Below are 25,600 nucleotides of genomic sequence, written 5' to 3'. Positions count from 1 at the left end.
GACACCGCACCGCAGCGCACCTGTCCCGCCGGTGGACGCTGCACCGCCCTGCAGTGCTCCGCATCTGTCCCACCCGCGGACACGGCACCGCACGTCTTTGCTTCTGTCCCGCTGGTGTCACTGCACCGCACCTGCCCCAGCTCCAGCCGGGCGCACCTCGCCGGGGRCCCGTCCCCATCTGCTTCCTCCTGCTCAGGCCATCCCGTGCCAGCCCTGCGAGGGCAGSAGCCCCTCTGATTTTGGGGAAGATCCTTGGTTCCAAGGGCGAGTTCCTTCCRGTAAAATGGGGCGCTTCACCGTCTGGGACTATGTGGTCTTTGCGGCCATGCTGCTCATCTCAGCCATCATTGGCCTCTACTACGCCTTCGTGGGAGGGGGACAGAAGACATCGAAGGACTTCCTCATGGCTGGCCGCAGCATGAGTGCCCTCCCGGTTGCACTCTCCCTCACTGCCAGCTTCATGTCAGCCGTCACCGTGCTGGGYACTCCTGCTGAGATCTATCGCTATGGTGCCATCTTCTGCGTCTTTGCCATCACCTACGGCCTGGTGGTGCTGTGCAGTGCTGAGATCTTCTTGCCTGTCTTCTACAAACTGGGCATTACYAGCACCTATGAGGTAAGGTGGAGTGGAAGGAATCTCTCCCCAGCTTTTAGGAAGCTGGGAGGCTTCTCATGCCTACTTTCTACATGTCTGCCTACCATCTTCTCTTCCCCCAAATTCCCTGCACTCTGGGCTATTCCTGTATCACCCCACTCCTGAGAGCAGGCTGCAACCCTCTCTGTCCCCAAGYCTGCCCACACTGTCTCTGCAGACAGGTAATGTTCAACCTTGCTGCCTTAGCTCAGGAGCTGTGTGTCATACCAGATTTGTTTCCTCACACCAGCTACTCAATTCAGTAGGTGGATTAATCCTAGTGCAGCTTGGATGGTGACATGTCATTAATCAACTGTAATTAATACACCAAAACCAGTGCACAAAATCATCTGCTATAGAAACCAAAGTTCCCTTACCACCTCATGCTCCCTTCAAACTGGTTTCTAAGCTTAGGTGCACCCACAAAAGTCTCCCTTTGGCAGAGTATATATTTGTGCTGTTCCTAGAGATTTTGAAGAAACCCCTGGTCTCCTGAGAGGGTTTACACTACTGGACGTCTTCTCCTTCTGGATTATACAAGGAGGTCGGCAACTGCCCTGTGTCTGTGATAGTTTTCTTCCTTTCTTACTTCCACTARAATAAGGCTGAGCTGGTCTTCAGCCCAGTGTGTAACTTGAAGCTACAGCCATCCACACAGAGGCATCTGGGCTAGTGGGACAATCACAGGTTGAGTCTCACAGTTTTGGGGGGGGGGGGAAGCATCTGTTGAGTGCTTTCTTCTGATTCAGAATGTCCATGCAACCAGTTTTATCTTTCTGCATGGAAAAAGCTCCTAGCTGCAGATTTGGAAACAGCCTGTCCTTTTCACAGAGAACTTTGGAAAAGGAGCATCGGTGCAGGTGAAAGTCCTTAACTGACTGGTTTGATCTTTAGCATTTTGTTACACTGAACAGAGGTGTTGCAGCCCTGAAGGCTGAAAACAAGATTTCTGTCGGTAAATTTAGATAAGAATTCACCAACATAAATCTCTAGTGTCTTCCAGTGTATTTTAAACTACTCGTCTTTGGACTGTCATGATGATACTTAAATAGGCCCTTTAAAATAAAGGCTTATGATCATGACTGGAAACTCACTGATTATCTTGATGTTGAATCAGAGTACTGCCGCTATAAAAGATAAATCTTCTATTTGTGGACAGAGTTCAGATTTTTAACAACCTTCTGTGTCTGTCCAGGGGTTCAAGACTACTTCCTTGTGTGGCCATACTCACAGATCACATTTTAAATGCTCAGTTCGCAAGTGAGCACTTTGAGGTGCGTCAGTGTTTGCCTGTGATGATTGAACAGATTCATCAGGCAAATGAGATCTCTTTTGTACAACCACACATCAAGAGGGCTTTTAGGACAGATTGTGGAAAGAAATCTGCCCTACAGCATAACAAACTCATTTAGAATTTGTGCTGTCCCAGCCCAGATAGAAAAGTGAGGGGTTTTGCTTCACAAAAGGCTAAATTTTGACTTAGCAGTAGAATATGGCAGTGCAGAAGGTGGGGTTAACATGGGAAGAAGCTGCTGACCACTGAAAATCTTCTGCCCTCTCTCTTAGCAGTTCAGATGGACATGTATAATGCCAGAATTTCCAAATTGACTAAGGCATAGGAATAGTCACAAAGTTTTCTTTTTCTCTCTGACTTCACAACACAAGTGGGTTGTATTTTTTGCTGGTACATCATTGTCAACTTACAGTTTTCCCTGCACCAAGTCAAGAGTTGGACTTCRTGATTCTTTTGTATCGTTACCCCTTTTAACTTAGCATATTTAATGATTCTGTGATAGCATGTCCTAGTCTTTTCTGTAGACTCCCTAGCACAGTGACCATTTTATGTCTACTTCATTTGCTTGTGTGTTACTACTCAGTGGTGAGGTCTGTAAAGAAATATTAAATCAAGTTGAAAGAGATATCAAACAAGGAAGCTCTAGGTGCTTTTGCCATTTATAAAAATGTAAAAACAACATTCTGCTCTTTCTGTACCGCTCATCACTTCATTCTAGTGCTAGATATAGTGTCAAATTTCAATATCAGCGTTTGTTTTTTCTTCTTTTTTGCAGTATTTAGAACTTCGATTTAATAAATATCTTCGCCTCTGTGGAACGGTCCTTTTCATAATACAAACGGCAAGTAAACTTCAAAGCTCTTCTGTGCTCCTCGGGGCCATCAGAATTATTTGGTTTAATGTAACTGGCTGTTTCCTCTGAGCAGTTGGTGAGGTTACCACAGTGTCTGGGTGGCTTGGGAGCAGGAGAAAGAAAACTCTTTCTGCTCCAAAGCAATTGGATGCTGGGCTACCTGCCTCTTGGGTCTCTGTGAGCACTGTTGAATACCCAGAGCAGTCATTTGACATCAGCACCATGCCAAGAGACKAGCAGCCCTTCACTGCAGGATAGCAGTGTGAGGAGCAGTCATTCRCCTGCCTGCTGGAGAAACCTTCAATGAGTTCAAAATGTAAACATGCCCCAATTATCTACAGTGGCAGTTTTCATCCTCTGGTGTGTGGATTCACAGAGTCTGACTAATTCTCAAGGGTCAGTGAAAGGTGACAAAACAGGCTGTCAGGAGCTGTCATTTACTGCACAAGGGTTTGCACCACCACCACTGGAAAAATCCTAGGTGTCTGTGAACTGAGAAGTAGAAAATTACTGCCCTGGGGGATGTTAAACTTAATCAGTCCCTGAAATTATTGTTGGTACAGTTTTCTGTATCTGCCTCTTTCAAAGAATCAGTATGAGACCACAACTTTTAAATGTCAGTGAGCATTCTGGTGTCAAATGGACCAGAAAAAGAAAATGTTCTTTTCACAGTTTTGAAGTGGACTTTCGCGGTAATTCAAAGTAAGAATGACTATGCAATCAGAAAGCTTTTTAAATTACTTGGGTTTTGTCCATTTTTGCATTTTTTTAGGCACACCAGAAGTTACAGGGCAGTCACATTTGCACCAATAAGATGGTTCCAAATGCAGTGCTTGTTACTTATTTGAGCAGTGCTGCTTAGCTGGCTTTTATAGGTACACAAGCTTATGGGAAAAGTAGAGTGTTAGCATGTGTGAAACCTGACACTRTTTCACCAGCAAATGTGAAGACATCACAGTTGCGTAAGTTGGGAAAGCTAAGTGTAATCTTTGCTTGCAAGGATCAGAAAAATAATTATATGCAACTTAAACATGTGCACAAGGAAATGAATCAAAGATTTATAAGTGTCTTTCTCTGCCAAGCACTAACAATTTAACCTGGATAAATAAAATAATAGTGAGGAAAGGAAACCTCCCAAGATTTTAATGGTGCAATTGTAACTTTTCAGTGAATATTTGCATATACTTAGAAGAAGGTAAAGGGGATGTAATAATACAAGTGAAAAAGCCTACTGAAGAAGAGGAAAGATTGTATTGGTCCTATTGAAATTTACACCAAAATGTGATTATAATTGCGACAATTTTTAATTCCTGATGGTTCAAAGCTTCTCTTCTCTGAACTTATTTGCTGTATATGAGAAAGCCACAAGTTCTCACGCTGAATGCTTTGAATTATCAGGCTTGAAGAGATACAACTTTGACTGATGGACTCTTAGCAGGCAAAAGAATTGGCTTTATGATTGCATCCAAAGCACTGCAGTCAACAGCTAAATATTCTAATGGGAGCCAGTGATGAGTGCTGTATGTACTGGAACCAGTGCTATTTAATGCCTTCATTAATGACATAGATAGTGAGAATGAGTTTGCCCTCAGCAAGTTTGTGGATGACTCCATGCTTACTGGTGCAGCTGATTCGCTAAAGGGAAGGGACACCAGCTAGAAGGGCCTTGACAGGCTTGAGGAGTGGCCCCATAAAGCTCAACAAACCCAAGTGCAAGGTCCTGCTCATGGATTGGGGCAATCACAAATATCAGTACAGACTGAGGCATGAATTGATTGAGAGCTGCTTTGCAGAGAAGGACTTGGAGATACTGGTGGATGAAAAATTTGGCACAAGCCAGAAAAGTCTGGTCACAGCCCAGAAAGCCAGTTCTATCCTTCACCAATGGAAGTGTGGATAGCAGCTCAAGAGAGGTAATTCCCTCCCTCTACACCACTCTTGTGAGACCCCATCTGAAGTACTGCATCTTGCTGTGTGGTGCCCAGCACAAGTAAGACATGGACCTCTTGGAGAGGATCCAGATGACGACCACAGAAATGGTCTGGGGGCTGGAACACCTGTCCTGTGAGGGGAGGCTGAGAAACTTGGGATTAATCATTCAATGTAGGGAAGAGGAGGCTGTGGGGATACATTATTGCAGCCTTTCAAAGATGGCTTATGAGAATGGTGGAGAGACTTTTTACTAAGGCCTGTAGTGACAGGACAAGGGATAATAGTTTTCAACTGAAAAAGGGTAGATTTAGAGTGAATATAAAGAAGAATTTATTTGCAACAAGGACAGTGGGATACTGGACCAGGTAGCCAGGAAAAGAAGTGCAATGTTTCATCCCTGAAAGTGTTCAAAGTCAGGCTGGATGGGGCTCTGTGTAATTTGATTTAGTGGAAGGTGTGTGCCTGTTCATGGCAGGGGGGTTGGACTAGATGATCTTTAAAGGACCATTCCCACACAAGCCATTGTATGATTGTGTATTTCAGCAGCACATGCTGATGGTCACTATATAGACAGTGAGTCAAACATTGACTCTGTGGCAATGGCAGGTGTCAGGAGCTTGCTTGGAAGTGGTGCAGGTAGTTCTGAGGAGATATTCTCCAGGAACTGGTCAGGACTTGCAGCTTTCTTGCCATAAAAGCTTTATATGAAAATCTAGAGAGGACTCRTGGTGTGGAGAGAAACAGCCTTGCACACACACTGGCAGGGAGTAGCACACAAATAGGAATAACTATTTCCCCAGTGGTCCCACGACCCCTTCTGTCACGTGCTTGTAGCAGGTGTGCAGCAGGGGGTTTGGGCAGTTTGGTTAGGCTGGCTGAAGCAGCTTCTCCATACTAATTTCCTTATGCAGCTAGAGAGCTACTCACTGCAGCTACCTCTTGGCTCTGTCCCCAGTGTAGCCACTGGCCAGGTGGTAGAGCTCCACCTTGGGGAYTGGATTTGATCTGCTCAAAAGCCATGGAAAGTAATTCAGTGGTTAGCAATCCTGCTTTGGTTTGCCACCTGTGCCTAGGGTGGACACTTGCAGGAAGGGCAGAAGCCGGTTGAATCCTGGATGACATCTGACTCTTCTGTTTTTCCATGCCCAAGTCCCATCCCTGTAAATCAGAAAGTCAGAATTTTGAGTCCAGCCATGGAAAGCTGATGCACACCAGCTCACAACCTGTTGGTGATCTAGATGCTTTGAGTCAAGACCACTGATCTTCACAGAAGTCATAGGCACATTGCAAGCTCTATTCTGACCCATTTCACAGCTGAACTTACGACACGTATGACAGTGACAATAAAGCAAACAGGATTAAAAACCATATACAAAGTAATATATTGATCAGTGTGTGAATCCCATTGTGCCCACAAAAGTAGATGGAGTAGCTCCTTGATTTGTCTGCATYTTTACTGTGGTTGAAAATGTAATCACGCATGGCTTCATTTTACAGGATGAAGGTTATATAATTCCTTATCGTACTATACATAATGATTAATTATTGTCATATTTTGTGTTCTAACTTAYATGAATTATAGTTGTATACTGAGAGGCATATTGATCTCAAGACTGAGAAAATTATAACAATAGATTCCTTGACAAACCATGTGTAAATCTCATTAACTTCCTTTCGGTCTTGTCTCCTTTGCAGTTTTAAAGGAATAAAATAAGTTAATTATAAAAGCTAGGAGAAGATGAAKATGGACTTTGTATTTAAGAGTCCCTGGTATTTGTTTTAAGAGCAATAAGCTGTAAGACTGCAGAACTTACAAGTCTCAGACACTCATCTTGTAATTGGAATTATTTGTCGACAGTTACGAATTTAGGAAATACAGACTACATAARTGCTTGAAAAGAAATAATCTCAAAAGCTATCACCTTTCCAGGAATTTACATTTATTTTTTTTTTCTTCCCATCTAGACTTTATATACTGGTATTGTCATTTATGCTCCAGCATTAGCACTAAATCAAGGTAAGATGAGCATATTGCAACTGTTCTACTGKTGCAATTTCTTCTGCACATAGTATGGTATAGTGGTTTTTTGTTAGTATTGCACACCTAAAAATATAGCTCAAGGCTTAACTGTGAAGTCTTTTAATGGGAATTCTGTAAACCCAGTCCCTTAGTCCCTAGCTGTAAGGAATTATGGAAGAAATTTATGGGAAAACTGGCTCTCATTTACCTCTGATGCAATACCTGTAGAAAACAGGCTTGTTCAGAAAAATTAAGATGACTTAAGTAAATTTTGAAGGTAATGCAGGCACTAAAGTCAAATTTAATTCCCCTGGTTAAGTGGTATTCTTCAAGATGAGAGCAAGGCAAAAATTCTGTAAATATGATTTTGGGCTCCCTGGAACTGTTCAATATGGTCTGTCCTTCTTCCAGGAAAATCAAATCAACAGCAAAGAGATTGTTAACTTAAGGTGTTTATTGTGATATGTACAAAGTTAAATATTTCCATTTCCTACTTCACAATGACTCTTTGCTTTGAAAATGAGCCACATTCATTTTTAAAAGGGCAAAAGCTTTTATATGGAGCCAAATTAAACTTTTAATCTGCCACCATTAATTTGTCCATTTGGCAAGAAAAGGGAATTACAAAATGCAAATAAAAAATTAATCATTTTGGCTAGAACTCAGTCACAGTTTTTCTGCTCATTGAATGGCTTTTTTTGCCTTGTTCATTGAACAAAAAGGAAGAAAAAACCCAACACTCTCTGCACTTGTTTCCTCCAGTGTGTAAGTCCCACAGGTTTTGTCTTTGATATTTGTATTTGCCTTGCAAATACATGCTAAACCAAACTATGATTTAGCAGGCTCCTAATTAGAATAACTTACATTTTTCAATATTTTTTTCAGTGTTTCTGATTAGCCTGAGCTATATATCAGGGAGTCCCCGCATGTGGCAGTTGAGCATCTCACTGCCGAGCTGGGGCAGTGATAGCTGTCAACCACAGCACAGTGCTGTATGGCATAAACACAGAATCCTTAAGAGAAGGAAGAGTAAAAGAAAGGTTGTTACTCTGACACATTTCTTCCAGACAGCACTTGAACAACCTTTTCTTTGTGGAAAACCCCCACACTGTTTACTTGCTTAAATCCCTTCCTAAGGGCTCTGGAGCAACTACACATGTACTTCAAGGAAGGAGATGTATTTTAAAACCTTCCTGAGCTGAGAAATATTTGATGTGCAGCATTCACATTAAAGACAAATAGCTTCCTAGATCCTGAAAAAACTCTCAAGTTTTTAGCAGTTTCCAAATCTATAACGACTGTTTCATTTTTAGAACTGGTTAGGGTGAATCCCCTGGTTTAGACACACTAATATTTTCATTTTAACCTCCTACTTTTGTATTTAATTTACTGATCTTCAGTGTTTTTGTCCTCAGTGCCTCATTCACAATGGTGCCATTTCTCTCTTTCAGTCACTGGCTTTGACTTGTGGGGTGCAGTGGTCGCGACTGGCGTGGTATGCACGTTCTACTGCACACTGGTACGTGGGCTCTTCAGCTGAGAAAAGTCTGTTCCTTTCACCAGCCACATCAAACATGGAATTTATTAAAAATTAGCCTAATAATCAGGTTACCACATGGAATTACATTTTACAGATGTACAGGAATTACATTTTACAGATGTACAGATTTTACAGGACCGTATTCATCCAGGGACCTCTCTGGATGCATAGGCAGCCACTATGTGACTCAAAGCTTTTCTGTTATGATACATTCAAACTTCAGTTGTTGCTGAAAGAATAGCAAAAAAGGTAGATTTCTCTTTCTAACCCCCCCCCCCCCCCCGCCGTGGTTTTTCTTGTGATCTAATAGGGCTTTGTTGTGCAATTTTTCAAGCCCCTTCTTCATGCACCTATAACAGTCCTTTCTGTTATTGAATAGAGCTGCTGAAAATAGCACCTGTCACGTGAACAGACTGGTCTTTAATTTAGTCTTAATTCTAGCCAAATGGCTAGAAATTATGAAATAGAATCTCAGTGACAAATTTATTTGCAAATGTTAGATTAAATCATGTTTATTTTTATTCAGATGAATGGTATACCTTCTGGAGTTAGTGGTACTTGATATAAGTAAGATGAACACTGTCTGAAAATTCATCTTTTGATATAAACTTCTGAATCAGATTACACGGTGAAGGAAATACTGTATTAAACTATGTGTATGGCCAAAGTAAATTCCAGTGCACTTCAGAAAAGGGCCAGGATGTCCTGAATAGGTTCCAGAATACAATTCCTGAAGACACCAGTACAGAATTAGTTCTATTAAAGAAGGTGAAATTCCTCTCTAATGTGTAATACAGATGGTAGTGTTTCTGCTAGTTGGATGTGAGTGCAAAGCAAGAGTGCTGCAGCCTTGTACCTGATGTGTGCTGTTCTTCATGCAGGGCGGTCTGAAGGCAGTGGTGTGGACAGACGTTTTCCAGGTTGGAATCATGGTTGCTGGATTTTCATCTGTGATTATACGAGCTGTGGTGGTTCAGGAGGGAATTGGACGCATTGTAAATGATTCCTATCAYGGAGGAAGATTAAACTTCTGGGAGTGAGTTTGTATTTGCAAAGGATGTGCCTCTTTATTCCTACAATAGAGCCCATGTGACTAAGTGTGAAATTAAACTGCTACTGAAGGAGGAGGAAGGCAGAAGTTGTGACCCAGTTTCTATATATTTTTAAACAAACCTAGCTAGTTCGAGGGATATTTTTTAGGTTTTACGCCATGCAAAATCCTGTAAAGAGAAAWACCTTTTTACTTTGTCAGGTAGGCRTTTTAAGAATACATTTTGGATTCCACTGAAGGCAAATGGCAAATAGGGGAGTATAGTTGTATTTGTAATTACAATTTGCAAAAGCTGATTTCGCATTTCAGTGACTGGACCAAAAAAAAAAAAAAAGAGAAAATAATAGTTTTTGCCTAATCTGAAAAAGGGAAATGTTTTTCTTTTATCTGAAAGAAACGATAAAAGTAGTTGTAATAGTATTTTYCCCTCCATTATTGTGAATTATCATGGCCTAAAAATACCGCTTTACAAGTTCAAGAATATTTAGTCTGACAATGTTGAATCAAAGACCATTTTAAGTAAAAAAGTTATTTTTACCTTTGATGAATACAAGATTCTTCTGAGAACCTTCACCCAGTGCTATTAGTGAAAGTTTAGTATGACAAGTATTGCAATTTGTCCTTTGTCTGTCATTCCACAATAATAATCAGGTTGTTCTGGAAAATTCTTCACCAGGTTTTTCAGTAGGTAATGCATCTGTGGGTATTTTTTTCTTCCTGTGAGCAGTAACTTTTTCAACCTGTTTAGCTCATTTGCAGTGGTTGTACTGCATTGATTCTTCTCCCAATCACAGAGTTCACAGATGGAAAAAGGAATAAAGGCATGTATTAGGGGAAATAATATTCCTATGTTCACCAAGATAAATACAATTTATTTTTATATTGAAGTGTGATTTAAAAATAATTTTTAAGGGCCATCTAAAATCTGCTATTTACTTAGAGCTAAATCAGCAAAATGTTTTATAGAGGCTCTGTCCACAAAGGCTGGGCTTGTAAACACACCTTTATACTGGTGTTAGACTGATGTCCGTCTAGATAAGCAGGCACAGTACACTTTTTACTGGAGCATCATTTCATCACAACCATCGCAGGCCTCATACAAGTTTACAGAAGACTGTAGTTTATAGGCAAATAAATCTCTCCAACTGTACCTTTGGACAGGTCAGAGTGTTTCACTGGCTCAGGATATCAGCTCTGAGTTTTAAAATTTGCTTTCTATGACTTTGTGTAAAGTTAAAGTAACTTAGTGTTCAAAAACTGGCCAAATTAAGAGAGTTTAYATCAGAACAAGCATGGAGAAATTATTTCTTCTAAGCATTGAGGTCTTTACGTATGAAGACAACTTTCATATTCTGAATTTGTTTTCTCCTTTTCCTCTCATTGCAGCTTTGATCCCAATCCTTTGCAAAGGCACACCTTCTGGACGATTGTTATAGGTGGGACTTTCACATGGACTGGTATATATGGGGTTAACCAGTCCCAGGTCCAGAGATACATTGCATGCAAAAACAGATTCCACGCAAAATTGTAAGTCWATCTGCAGTAACTGTCTGAATTTAGCAGTGGCTCTTCTTTATAATAGAGATTTTTTTAAAAGGATTGTGGGAGCATTTTATATGTATAAATTTTATTTCTATAGGGTAACAGGTTTTGCCTTCTGTTTTGTGATAGAAGAAATTTGGCACAATAAATACTGGTATATGAATTACATGTGGTTGCTGTAATATTGAACTTTGTGCGTGAATGTTTCACTGTGCCAATATTCTTGCATAGAAATGGCTGCATTAACTTTATGTGCAACCTAAAGACCAAATATTAGAGTACTTGTGCTGAAGCCAGATCAAGACAGTGTCTTGAATTGCTACTCTACTAAACCTGAATAACTCTGGGGATTTTGTAAAAGTAAAGAGTAAAATTTTTTTTCTGTAACAATGYGTGTAGGTGTAAGAAAATCCAGAAATGCCTTATTCAGTGATAAAATTAYTGAGGAATCGTGTATTTTGTGTTTATAATAATAGTGACGTGTTTTTTAAGGAATTAACTGTGGAAGCAGGCAGAGAGTTCTGTTTTCCTTGAATGTAAACATTTCCAATGAGCCTTTGCTCTAGAATGGAGTATATTTACTAGCTTTACTATTTTGCCTTTATCTTTACTATCATTTCATTAGTTCACAGCTCAGGACTTAAGAATAACTAGCAATTTAATGAAGTCCATTTATAGAAGAAATATGGAAGCACACATCATAACTATAGCCCTAAAGTTATGGGTACAGTGACATACAGAGAAGGAACTCTGTGAAGGCTTTCACCTCATAAAGTTAGCAAAGTACCCACAAAATCATGTACCATTTACAACTGAAATATTTTGATTGTATCGATAAGGAAAATCTACTTTTCAGCCATTTGTGCTGCAGGCAGGAATGAGCTAGTTTTGTTATCAGGCACATTTGCAGCATTCAGTGCCACATCTCCAGTGTGGAGATGGCTTCTTCACAGTCCCTGGCACGTGTCTRGGTTCTAGGCTCTCAGCACACAGAGGCAGGAGGCACATCCCACATCCAGAGCTCCCTGGAATGATTGGGTATAGGAGAGCAGACACATACTCTGTGCCAGATTTGTGTGCCAGTCAGCTGTTCTTCCCAGCACCTGCTCCGCTTAGGGCTGAGCCCCTCTCTTGTGCCCTCCCCACCCTCTTTGCCAGCAGAGACACCTCCAGAGAATCCCAGAAGCAGAGTGTRCCCAAAGGCAATCTGGCATTGTGGCACCTTCAGGGTAGATTTTCTGAGCTCTTGCAGCAGCTTTGGCCAGGGCTGGAAGCTATCTGGTTCTGTAGGGGGTTAGATGGAATTTATAGCTCTCATGTTAATGATGGCACAGCCTTAATGTGTAGAGCCCTGTCCTGTTTGCATGGTGGTTGGCATCTTGTGCCTCACTTGTGCAAGATGTTTCCTCTGCATGGAGAAATCATTTTGTAAAATAGTTGCAGCTTGTCACAGCTATAAACACTGTCATTCTTTGGTGACTATCTAGTTTATTTGCAAATGTAATTAAACACATCTGGCAGGGCACTTTGTTGGCCTGTACTTCTTATTGCCATTAATTTGTACACAGAAGGGCAAAATGTCAAGTGAAAGCAATCGGGTGTTGTACCCCCATGCCATTTACTGTAAGGCTTTTTAAGAGACAGCACAGTAACACATCAGAGCTCAGAAAATAATTCCTTCACAGATCCCAACTTGCAGGTTTTGGGAAGGCCTTTARTAGTGGCACAAGAACAGGAATTTTCTCAGGCTTTGGGGAAAAAATTCTCTCCATTCATCGAACACCAGTAGGTAGGAGCACATGTTGTCATCTTCAAACAATCACTAAGCAATTTGAAGATAGTGCTTATATCTGAATGATAAGAGGCCCTCAGAGCAGCAGAGCTACACTGTCAGAAAAATATGGGCTATTAACACATTTTTCTCTAATTTCTTTTCGAGGTCATCAGCTAGCATGTTTCAGTGCTAAGGTCTTAGAGCCAGACTGAAACAATTGAAAATAAGCCTTCCACAGTCACAATGCCTTCTTCTCCCAAACTCCACCCCATGTTACTCATGCAGAATTAATGAAAACACCTCCCTCCAGTAGTGCTACAATTATTATTCTCCAGTACTTAGTCATGGGGTGCACCATGAGCTGGGAAAATCACAAAGGAAAAAACAGCATTCTGTCAAAAAAAAGCAGTTTAAAAACAAGAATTGCTAGATTCAAGACAATTTATTTCACTTTTATGTGTTTCTCTTGACTTTCTAATCTTYGCTACTGGCTCTAGGCTAATTCTTCTGTTACATCTGCTCAAGAGAGTTGGATTGATTTTACTCGTTGGGTAAATTTTGTGCTAGATCAGTTTCCGGGTGTTTTTTATCAGTATAGATTATGCCAATGCAGGAATTGCTTCAGCTAAATGGATGCAAGTCATCCAAGCAATATGTAAGCATCTATGAGAAGAGGACTGCTTCATTTTTACTAAATCAGTTTAGAGGGAAATATAAAATGCTGTTGGTTCTGTGTTAGACCGTCCCTAATAGCAAATATAGGRCAAAACTACAAAGTTTCCCCTACTATGTGTAAATCAGCTTTTAGCTATATAGGTCTTTTTTAAGAGTTTACATTGTGCTTGCCAATAACTTTTCTGTTGTATAAAACTGATAGTTCAATTAGTTAAACTATGTTATGCCTTTCTGAAAATGCCCATTTCAATGTCTAACAAGGCCTATAAGTTTAGCTTTACTTCTTAGTTCATCCTACTGGTCCTCTAGAGAAATACAAAGGCTGCTGCCCCTTAACTTYTTGGGACCAAAAGTGCTAAAAGGTCTCTGAAGCATTGCAAGCCTGGATATATTTGCACAGAAACCGAAGGTCCTCCCTTTGGAGGTCTTACCAATTGGCACAGGTCATGATCACAGGGTATGTGATCTGTCAGGAAGTTAAATCCCTATCAGTGATACACAGATAATCAGGAGGCAACTGCTGCAAAGGAAAGCTGTTTTTCAAGGCCTGGCTCCCAATGGGTGTGTTTGCTCGAGCTGACCACTGCAGGTGAGAACTTTGTGATCCAGGARACATCAAGAGCTTAGAAACATTTGAGAAAACCAGAGTTAAATGGAAAGCAAATTCCCTCACTTGGCAAGGAGAACAAGATGTTTTTCACTGCCTTTAGAAGCTGCCTGTGGTGTGGCAAAGGCAGCGTTAATGCCTGACAAGAACACATTTCTGGTTTCACCATTAGCTGAAGCTCAAGCTCACATCAGGACTTCGGGAGGTGATGGAGTTTCTGGATGATACCAGACTCCAAGTTGTTTAGTCCCTTAAGGGGAAGCTCTGGGCTTGTTGAAAAATTCCTGCTCTCTGRAAGTGGCCAGAGGCAGCTCCAGCCCAGGTCCCAGCCCCAGTACCTCATTGCTGCCTCCCACAGAGACTGTCCCAGGAGGAAATGGGAGGTTTGTAGCTTTACAAGGACAAGGCCAGCATTGTGTAAGCACGATGCTATGGCTCCAGAGTCAAAGGAATGTTCTTGCTGACTATAAGGAACCCCACACTTGGATCTGGGGCACCCCGCCTTACAAATCTGCTTGGGGTTTGTCAAGGGGTGTGGCATGGGGGAAGGAGTTTCCTTTTGCCTGCTGCCTGCCACGTACAACTTGTACACATGATGAAATGAGGGGATTGCTGTATTGCTCTCATCATCTCCAATGTCAGGGGACAAGTGCTCTGACTGTGACACCAAAACCAGAACTGCCATTTGTACATTTCGAAATGTGATCTCACTCCAGGTGAAATGCTGGGAGTTGTATGGGGACTCCCTTGCCAGCGGGCAGTCACTGACCAGGAGGTCTCCTCAGTGTGGATACGGGCACTTCCTTGCTTGGCTCTGACAGGGTCTTTTGTGGGATGTTGAACTCTAACATGRTGTTTCCATGTGTGTTGGTGCAGATCCCTCTACATCAACTTGGTGGGACTCTGGGCCATCCTGGTCTGTGCCACTCTGTGTGGGCTGGCCCTCTACTCCATCTACAAAGACTGCGACCCATGGACAGCCAACAAGGTGTCAGCACTCGACCAGGTAGGGCCCCACATTTTGGGGAACGTGGCGAGAGGGTGTCCTTCCTCTGCAGCCATAAGAACCAGACAAAGGCAGTTCAAAGGAAGTAGTGACGTGCAGGAGTCCTGTGTCAGGCTGAGACCACAGTGTGAGGGAATGACTGGAGAATGCAGCAGACCCATCCTTGGCACTGTTTAGTCCCTGCATCCCCCGGCTATCCTGGAGCTGCAGGTCCCTCAGCACTAGGTGAGGTGGGCAGCAGGGAGAGCTGCAATATGTAGAGTGCTCAGTCAAACCAGCTCTGCAAATGTTTGGGTTTTTCATCCAGAATGGGCTCGGGAATGTCAGCATTGCATGAAACTGCTCTGAAGAGAAGTGGGGGAAAGAAAGCAGCAGTGCCCTTGTGGGTGTCTCTGTGTGTCCTGGTGAGCTGCTTTGTACTGTCCAACCTAAATTGCTCTGTGCTGATGAAGGCAAGAGCCTTTTCAGATTCCAAACATATTTGTGCCCAAAGTGCACACTTGGAGGAAGAGTGTCAGCTGGCTGTTTAAGCCTAAGATAATCACAGGGTGTATAAAATGCTCCAATGGACAGCAGCTGGAAAGCCAGGAGAAGAGCACAGACAACAAAGCACCTGAGGCAGGACCACTTGGGCTTGAAGWGTAGAATAAAATAAATGCCAAGGTGGAAATTGTAAGGAAATTAAGTTGTTCTTGCCAGTCAAATTCATTTGGTAGACGCTGGAAGCAAGACACTAAAAATATCAACTTGTCTGTAAAAAAAAAAAAAAAAAAAAAGAGGTACACAGGAAGAAAATCTTAAAATTCCTCTCTCTTTTCGGCACTCATATCTTGCAAAGGTCCAAAAATGACACAGTTTCCAGTAAGGAAATTGGTCTCAGGTACCAATATCTGAGGTTATTAGACTGTATATAAACCCCTTTTCTGGAGTCATGAGCGGAAAAAGCATCTGTGGCACCCAGCCCCACCAAGAGAGTGATGAACAGGACAGGCTACCTGGTGCCCAGCCCCAGCTTCCCATATCATTGTCACAGGAAACCCAGCTCCTTGATGACATCACAGCTGGGTGGTCTCAACAGACTCTGTATCTCTAGTGGACATTTCATGACTGGTTTTCTCTGTAGAAAACCAGTAAAAAAAAACAAGATAGGATATTAAAAATTAGAACAGCTGGACAGAATATCAGTGAGAGGGCTGTAATGAAAAAAACACAGTGATAAAACGAAAAATTAGGGCAAGTTGTTAATACTTCTTAATCTGAATTTTTCAGCTAATGCCGTACCTAGTGCTGGATATCCTGCGTGATTTTCCAGGAGTGCCAGGGCTTTTTGTGGCTAGTGCCTACAGTGGGACATTAAGGTAAGTTAATAATCTGGAAACTACTATCTTCCCCRCCCCCCCTTTTTTGTTGGAGCTAAAATTGCATTTACACTAAACTTTTGTACTTATTTCTTAGTCTACCCAATTTGTGTTCTTAAAAAAATCATTATAACCTGTTTGATGGAGTAGCTTAAAAATCCATAGTTTCCAATATTTGGGTTCTAGCAGTCAAAGCTGTTTGGAGCTCCCTAGTAATATCATGAGGAAATTGCTAGCCACATGTGATGTAAAACACTAACAAATCCTCTATGCTTTTAAAGCCCATCTGCTGTAGGATTTTTTGAGCATTATAAATAGGTGGTTACACCAAATAGCTACAGATTGGGGAAATTCCCTATCGCTCATCTGTGATTTTCCAGTTTCAAACCTGCATAACTTAAAAGCCATCTGCCTTTCCTCACCCCTGATCTTTCGAAATTTATTTTCCAGAGTTCCTAGAATTCCAATTGTCTTGAATGAATCCCCTGAAACAGCAATCAMTATATATTTTTACTGCAGGAGTCTAATTGATCCTCTTCTATCCCATACTGGGGAGTGCTTTGTTCTACTTCCTCAAGGAGTACCTTTGATAAACATTGTCTCTCTCAAGGAAGGCTCTGAACAAGTAGTAAGCAGATAGAAATGAGGAAACTTATGAATGTGTCACCAGAATTTTTTTTTTGTTCTGAATACTTGTAGCAACATAAATAGAAGGAACAGCCAAAATATTGGTTTTCACATGCTAAAGAAAAACTGGTGTCTTGTGTAGACAAAAGATCACCTGGCTTCATGCCTTAGGAATGCTGTTTTCTCTGATCCCACAGGGACCCTGCAGTAATTCAGTTTGGACTAGATGTCTAATTTTTAGATAACCATAATAATATTTTTTGAAACCTTCTCTGAGAGTGCATTCAAAGTAGTCAGTGATGTGGGAATTTTACCTAACCTGATATATACTGTAGATCATTTATGAAGGTATCCTGTATACCAGCAGTGTTTACAGCCCAGCCATATAGAATAGATATTTCCATTGACTTCTCTAGGCCCAGCCCAATTTTTCATCAGTATGTGYCTTGTCTTCACCAAGAGTAGTTGTGTTAAACAATTTTTGTAAGATGTTAACTGCATCACGTGGAATAATAAGTTATTTCAACCAATGMAGCAATTACATTAGTTTTCTGCCACTGTTCTAGATAGTGGCAGTTTCTCTGTGCCAGTAACCTRCCTGCTATCTATGATTGCAGCTTCTAAGATATATAAAATTGTAAAAATCTTATCTTCTGTAGTACGGTGTCCTCCAGCATCAATGCTCTGGCTGCTGTAACTGTTGAAGACCTCATTAAGCCCTACTTCAAATCGCTCTCTGAAAAGCAGCTGTCACGGATTTCCATGGGGATGAGTATGTCTGGAAAACATATTTTCTGCTTTTATTATGAAGTGAGGGCTTGAATCAGATGTTGCTTATGACAGTGTATGTCAGGAGTAAGTCACTCGCTCCAATGGGACTATGTTGGTGMAGGAGACAAGATCGGCTGCGTAGGTTTTACACAAATGGGGGGCAAGTGAGTTTAAGGAAAAAAGGAAACAACCTTGTTTAGTCTTAAATAAGGAAAGATGCAATTCATCTGTGTTCAATTGATTCACAATTCTACAAAGCCAAATATCTCTGACTTAAGCACCTGCTACTTTTCTTTTATCTGTCAAAAATGAGAAGCAAAGGAAGCTGCTGTTTTGTAATAATTTTTTTTTAATTGATATGCAAGCAATAGCATTGCGTCCAAATAACACTCCAGAGAACAAGAAATTTCATGTTTTCTCTGATATACTCTCAGACTGTCACTCTGTTTMGCTCCTCTGCTTAATGTAGCTCAAAGAGAATCAGGACTAGGCTGAGCAGATGGTTGAAATCTGTGAAGTGCAATTGTCGTGTCTGCTACTTGTACTGTCTGTGACCAGCTGCAGGTGTAGCTCAAGAAAGAGTTTGTAGTAAACCTGGAAGTACCTCAATCCCAACATGCTGTCATAGCCCACACCAGTGAGCACGRCAGACTGGTGGGAGAGTAACACATACTAAATATTTTCATCTGAGAGAAGTTTCTTAAACATTGCAAACAATGCATATACCAAAATGGATGTTTGTCGTATCACCAGTGACACATCTCAAGGAACAGTGAGATTAACCTCTTGCTAGAGCAGTGAAACTCAAGGTGGGTGGAGGTGGAAAAAACAAGTAAGCCAGTGTTATGAATCCTGGAAAGAGACACTATATCCTGGTGACCTGGGATGTTCTCTGTYGCTGTGCCAGATCCTGGCAATCTGCCAGCATTTACTTTCTTGATCCCTASATTTTAGGCTGAGAAGCAAAAATCATCCCCTCAAAATAAAGGCAAYGACACAGGAGATTAGCTGAGAAATACAAACAGTGAGTGGGTTATTGCCATTATGACTAATACATGTGGCTGCTATTCATTAACTAATCTTTAGTAACACACAGAAAGAGGATTTTGTCAAATTTGCATGATCTCTTCTTAATGTAAACAGAAACCTGACCTTTTGGCCAATTTGGTCTCTCTTAGAAAAAATCTAGATGTTAGCACATTTATTAGGGAGATGTTGGGGCTGTCCTGGGTTAGACAAACTTTTCCATTGGTGATTTCCAAACTTTGGCAGATTTAAACATTATTCTGCCWTTCCCACACAGGCCTGTTTTATGGTGGAGTCTGCATTGCTATGGCTGCACTGGCATCTCTTCTGGGAGCCTTGTTGCAGGTAGGTGTCACACAGCTTTTTCATGCCCATGTTGAATGACCCAGAATAAATTAGGTAAGAAAATAATTGCTGGATACCATTATGAGATTAGTTTTTATTCTTTGTTGAGTACTGATGTGAAACCATCCATGGCTCAGCCTGTTTTAAGCTGACAAATCAAATCCTGACATCTGAGTACACACCACTTCAAAAAGTCTTATAATTTCTTTCTCAGCATCTTCTCTTGTCACTTTGGAGGCTTTACCTTCCTTGCACAGCACCTGATATCAGAYTTTCTTGCTTCCTCAGGCAGCACTCAGCATTTTTGGTATGGTTGGTGGCCCCCTTTTAGGACTCTTTGCCTTGGGAATCCTCTGCTCCTTTGCAAATGGAATTGTAAGTAGAAGTTTAAATGCGTTCATCCAAAATTTATTGATAATTTTGGGCATCTCCTTTCCCTTCTCCCACCAAATTATTTGATATTGAGCAGCAAGAGAGATGTCTTAAGTACTTTCCATGAGAACATTTCCCCTTGCTCCCTTTCTTCCTTATCCCAAGGAAATGAGGAATAGAGCTGTATAGGAACCTGAATTTCCATCYCATGAGAAGATTTATATGTCTAGATGGGAGAAAATAATCTAAATAAAAATCAAACTTTGACAAGGTTTTTGACAAAAACCAGTTTTAGAAGCAGGGACAATGCTTGTTGAGATGCAGCTGAACAACCAGTGTGTTCAGAGAATGCTGGGTGAAAGGGGATCAGACCAGGAAAATGGGGTCTAAGCACTTGCAGACCAAACTGGGGTATTCTCAGAGTGCTTCAGTATTGTAAAATTATCATTTCCAACGGAAAAAGCTATTTCATCAAAAAAAGGATTTGACAAACTCTGTTAATATGATCTGTGGGTTAGTTTGGCAGGATGTAAATAGTAATCGTGACAGGTTCGCTAATCACCAATCTTTACCTTTTTGCAGCTGCAAATTTTCTATCTATACTAAAGTAAAAAAAACCTAAAATTTAAATTACTAGCTGTCAGCCAAATCCCCACCTACCCCTGATGCAGGAGAGACTTTTTGCTAAAACAGGTCACATGAGAAAATGGAAAAGTTGCCTCTGTATTTGTTCAAGAAGGGCCTCAAATGAAGCAGGATTTTCCCATGTACCATGCAGGCCAAACTTGTCCTTTGATTGTAAAGATCTTGTGGCCAAATAAAAGGAGGCATATTCAGGACCTCTGAGGAAACACTGTATTTCCCAAAGCAGGAATGAAGTAAAGTCTCCAGCTCTTCCCCAGCTTCCCATTTTTMCTGTGGAGACTACAGTTTAAATTATCTTGACTGTTTCTTACTCTTCTAGTTGTCATTTCTTTCAAATATATTTTCCYTTTCATGTTAATCAAGTTTCACTTTTTGTTTTGCAGGGTGCATTTGTGGGTCTTCTCAGTGGCTTTGTTATTTCACTTTGGGTTGGAATTGGATCTCAGATTTATCCTCCACTTCCAGAGAGGACCAAGCCACTATATCTCTCGACTGCAGGCTGTAATATATCCTCAGGAAATTTAACATCAACAGAAATTCCATTAACAACAGTTTTCAGCACACCGGGTACAGAGAGGTATATGAGTTCATCAAGTGCAGTCAACAAAGCACACGAACATCTGCAGAACATCTGTGTTACTACAACTATCTTTCTCTGGTTTACCTATCATGCTGTTTAAGATGCAGCAGTTTTCTCAAATTTTTTCCCCCTAACAGAGTAAAGTTTGACTGAGTTACCCCACAGCACAAGTCAAAGTGAATCTTTCTATTAAACTGAAAAGCTTCAGTTCAATATTTGATTCCAAAGGCTTGAATATGCTTTATTGAAGACCACAGTTTTAAACAAAGATATAATTTATAATTATTGGATTAACTTCCACAATCTGTCACATGAATTAAAGTAATAGGCAGTTAAAGGGCAAAATGCCAGTTAGCAACTTATCTGTGCAGAATAGTTCTATTCAGTATATTCAGAATGGGCACAATATAAGGGATTTCCTCCACTCTGCAAATGCTAAATGTCTTACTCTGGATGATTACAATGAAGTTTAACAGTTACGAGTGACAGTATAGGGAACAGCAGGAACAGAAGTAAGCAGAAAAAACAGTTTTCTAGGGTTTCCGGATCCTTACACCTCAGAGCATTGTACAATCAAGAGATACCCTGACACACWCCTGGGTGCCCAGTATCCAGTTTCATATACCACACCTCTTGCATGAGCCCTCCAGCACTGCTCCTGGCTGTGGGAAAGCACCTCTTGCAACAGAGCAATGGGAGGGAGAACAAAATAAGGTGTAAAGACAATTGCTCTATTGTTTCTGGCCGTTCAGAGCTGCATGGGGTTAATTTCCTTGTTGGTTTTTTTCGTGTCCCTTCCTTTAAATAATATCACCCTTGCTAAAGAAATTATCCCTTCCCCCGGATAACTGGGGTGTTCCGCTGTGCACTAGATTCACAGCAGAGACAGGACTATCCTGTTTGACCTGCTCTGTCTCCTGCATTGCTTCACTGTGCTGACTAGCCTCATCTCTTGCAAAGGAACTTGTTCTGCAAATTTTGGAACAAATTTTCAATGCACATATTATTTTAAGGAGGTAGCTCAAGATAACCAGGTCACCGATAATCTCCGTATTTATACACTGTATGGAAACAGACATTTTCAAGTTGTTTGGAAGAGGAAAGGAGAGATTAACACTTTTTCTGCTTTATTTCAGACCTGCCCTGGCAGACAACTGGTATTCCTTGTCTTATCTCTACTTCAGCACACTTGGGACACTTATCACAATAGTTGTGGGAATAATTATCAGCCTCCTAACAGGTACTAGTTCCAGAGTTGTGATTGAATGTGTCTTAGATTTCTTTCAAACTAAGATGTCCTGAGAGCTGTTGCTGCCACAGGAAGTTCCAGTGACCTATTGCAGACACTGTATAAAGGTTACCACCCTAAATCTAATTTCCTTCCCTCATCCCAGCTGCATTCCACTCCTGGTCTTTGCTCATAGCAAAAGGTACTACGAGTTTCTAACGAGAAAGAAGTTTCAACATGTTTTTATACCCAAGGGGCAAAAAAAAARRAAAAAAAAAGAAGTATCTGTCTTTCCTTTATAATTAGATGCCTGCAGGGGCTGGAGTTTTAAGAGTTGTCCCTGAACATGGCAACAGCTCCAAGCAACGATATACACCCATGCTTCTAAGGATAAAAGCAGTTTTACTTTGAGTGAGTTCAGAACACTCAAGGGCTGTTGCCTGCATCCGTAGAGTGCATGCTTTTCACCACATTCTTCAAGAAACAAGCCTAAGAGCTGCAGATCTTSTGCATGGCTTTTTAGCTTCTTTCTAAGTTTCCCAGGGCTTTTGTGCAAAGGGAAAAAGCAGCATGCCATGGGTAAGAGCAGGGAGTTCAGTTCCAGCCCATGGCCTTACTGCTTTTGCATCCAGGTCAGATGCAAAGTACACTTGTCATTCACCTCATGCATGGCAGAAACACCAAAAAAGCAGCTGTTCTCACAGCTTTACCCAGTATCCCCAGCCAGATTCATATAACAGCTCTCATCTTGGAGGCTGTTAATTTTCAAATTTTTAGACTCATCCACAGCTGCTCCAGGACTRTGAAACTCCAAACTCAGTAGACAAACTCGCTTCCATTAAATTCCTTATGCCTTTCAACTAATAAGCACAAGTTATATTTCTACCTTTTTTTCCTTTTCAATTTTTAGAAGATTTGCTCCCCACTTTCTTCCAAGCACATGCTCTTCCCCTTGCTATAGTGATGCTTGTAGCCAAATTTTGCTTTTTACCAGCTAGGGATGAGGTTACCTACAAGCCATGAAACAAAGTGTGAAATCCAGACAACTCACTAAATCCGGATGAGAAATCTCAGCTCAAGAAACAGAAGAATTACTCCACCCACAATGCTACTGTGCTTCCTGYGGAGCAAGATCCCACTCGAGCCTCAGGTGGCAATCAGAGCTAATTCCCAGCACCCACATCTCCTTTGTTTCCCTCACAAGAACAGCTAATATTCCATTCCTTAAAAATGCCCAAACATTCCATTAAGCCTTATCCCTCTGTTTTGGGGCTGCCCTTAAGTAATTAACTTTAAAAATTGCTGGTGAGTTTTGGAAACAGGAGTCTTGCTGACAAGGAGCTGAGAGTTGAGTGCAGGGTTCAGGGTAGGACTTGGTGCCACATCTCTTGCCAGAGTAGTCCCAGACATCATTGTATGGGATTCATTGTTTTCTGGTGATTGTCAGATTCAGTTTTTTTTCCAAAACCGGAAATCTGAAGAGGGTCTAGGAAACTGGGAAAAAGCTAAGGGATTTCAACTAGACTTTGAAGGATCATTTGATACCTTGAGAGTTGCAAGGTTTACATCTTTGTAAAGAAATGATCCCTARGATCTGTGATTGTATGAAGGCTTTTGCTGCATGACTCTGTCCTGCTTGCCTGGCTTTGTGCCCATAGCTGGGGATGGTTTGCATGTGCAAAGCTGGCTGACTGAAACCTGCCTGTTTTGTAGGAGGACTGAAGCAGAACACGGATCGTAAATTCCTGCTGACCAAGGAAGATTTCCTGTCCAACTTCTCACGGTCTGAAACTGAGAAAGTAAGTGTAATTGTGMATCTCTGATTTAAATCAATCTTTCCTCCTGGGAACAAAAGCAAACAGCCCCTGGCTTACTTTTTTCCAGTCAGGATGAATAGAACCTGATGCTGCCTGATATGAGTATCTGCTTTAAGGCAGTAGCAGAGCACAAGGCAGGTGGGACCTGCCATAAGCAAGGAACCTGTGTTTTGCCACAGCTTGACTTCAGTTAACAGCAGAGCAGGAACTGAGAAAAGGGACAGTTTTCTCCATGTTTTTGCTGAAATACTCTATAACTGGCCTCTGGGAAGATGCCACAAGGCACAATTTGGACACAGGAAAGCTTCCTTCGTGARCATGTGTTCTCTAAGGTCTGAATTTGTTTGTAACTTTGGCTACTGTTTGAGAGAAAACATCTCTAGTCAGTGTATCTGTTTCCTAGCTCCTACCCTGTGTAAAAAAAGGGCAAACATTACTGGGCAATACCATCCCTTAGAAGGGAGAATCCAGGGGAAATATTTTTTTTTTAAGAATAAACTACAGATCATTTTTCAATCAATATCATCAGCTTAACTAGATTCAAGCTCAGTTTTGTTCAGTGCTTTTCAAGTGATGCAGTACAGACAATAATAATACCTTTAAGATGGCCCAGCTTGAAAAATGTTTTTTCTCTATAGTGACAACTCATTCTAGTATGATCCTATGTATTCTAGTATGATCCTAGTATGATCCAGTTCTGGATAAAGACACCAGTGAAAGAAAGGGATATTTTACTGTACTGTTGTAATGCTATTTGCCCATGTCAGTACTGGAGATCAACTGTCTAGTTACTGTCATTCACTGTCTTTAATGGGTCAACATCTGTTTCTAYTGTCTGGGGTTTTTATCTCTGAAGTCTTTTGAAAAAAAACAAACAACCCAATCCACCACCCACATGGAAGCGAAAGTCCCCAGCCACACTTATTTTAYGCCTGGAGTCAGAAACAAGTATCTGTCTCTTACATGGCTAAGAGCTGACTAACAAGTGGTTGGCATCACAAATAATGCAGGAAGTTGATGAGATAAAAAAATCAGGGCAAACTAAGCAACTTCCTGCACATGAACAGCTCAACATTTCATTATATTTAACAGAAATGCAACATCAAAGCAATGATGCATGTTAATCTGCTCTTCCTGTCAAAGATGGGGCAAGGAGGAAGGGTTGGGAGTCAATAGCTCAAAGACCTGGTGGTGACATATCACTAGACATGAAAACAGCAATTAGAACTTTGCACTCCCAAAACCACTTTAGACAATATGCAGGACAAGAACATTTTATGTGACAAGAACATTTTAAACAATTAGTACCTTGTGCAATAAAAAACTTTCCATGCCCTTAGAAAAATACCATCTACTGCCACGAGTAAGCATTTGTGCTCTGTCAGCAACCCATGTGTGTTTTCCTGCAAGGCRCCCTCTATGTCATGCCCATGGCATGTAGGTCAAAGAGAGGAAGACTCTTCCTTCWGATTCACAACATGGCTTTTTGTTTCTTTTGTTTTTCAGCCGGAGAAAGTGGAAGTGTTGAACTGGAAACCATTTACCATGGCAGAAGAAGGAACTGACAACCCTGCCTTCAGCCACATTGAATTGGATGTTGCAAGTGATAAGAACAGAGTCAATGGTCTTCATATATGACACAAGGCCATGTCAGCACACAAGGACACTGTTGTTCATGTAAAGCACTGTTGACATTCCTGTTCTGGGTCTGTTACCAGCTCTTCTGGGGTCATGGGCAGGCATCTGCTGAGCTTTGTCTCAGTATTGCTTTTGCATGACCTTGACATTAGTCAAGAAAGGAATCAGGTTTTTCTTGCACTTCCTCACTCTCTCGCTCTGGTTCTTGGTGACAGGGCCTAAGGCAATGTTTCTRTGTGAAATRTTTGCCTGATRTTCTTCAGCC

At 41.3% G+C, this 25,600-nt stretch overlaps 1 protein-coding gene across 1 annotated transcript; it reads left to right on the top strand.

Moving 5' to 3' along the window:
- The first annotated feature begins 6 nt into the window (after positions 1-6).
- Positions 7-25,600, top strand: SLC5A8 (solute carrier family 5 member 8). The gene is made up of 15 exons (XM_057386139.1): positions 7-616; positions 2,704-2,769; positions 6,679-6,730; positions 8,185-8,252; positions 9,155-9,309; positions 10,711-10,851; positions 14,799-14,928; positions 16,198-16,286; positions 17,573-17,685; positions 18,988-19,055; positions 19,344-19,430; positions 20,456-20,649; positions 21,789-21,892; positions 23,594-23,679; positions 25,204-25,600. The coding sequence occupies exons 1-15, from the start codon at positions 284-286 to the stop codon at positions 25,333-25,335; spliced, it is 1,818 nt and encodes a 605-aa protein (XP_057242122.1). The 5' UTR covers positions 7-283; the 3' UTR covers positions 25,336-25,600.

This window comes from Malurus melanocephalus, unplaced genomic scaffold (assembly GCF_030028575.1).
Source record: "Malurus melanocephalus ecotype Western Australia unplaced genomic scaffold, MMel_1.1 scaffold_16, whole genome shotgun sequence".
Lineage (NCBI taxonomy): Eukaryota > Metazoa > Chordata > Aves > Passeriformes > Maluridae > Malurus > Malurus melanocephalus.
This window is presented reverse-complemented; position numbering and strand designations above follow the sequence as displayed.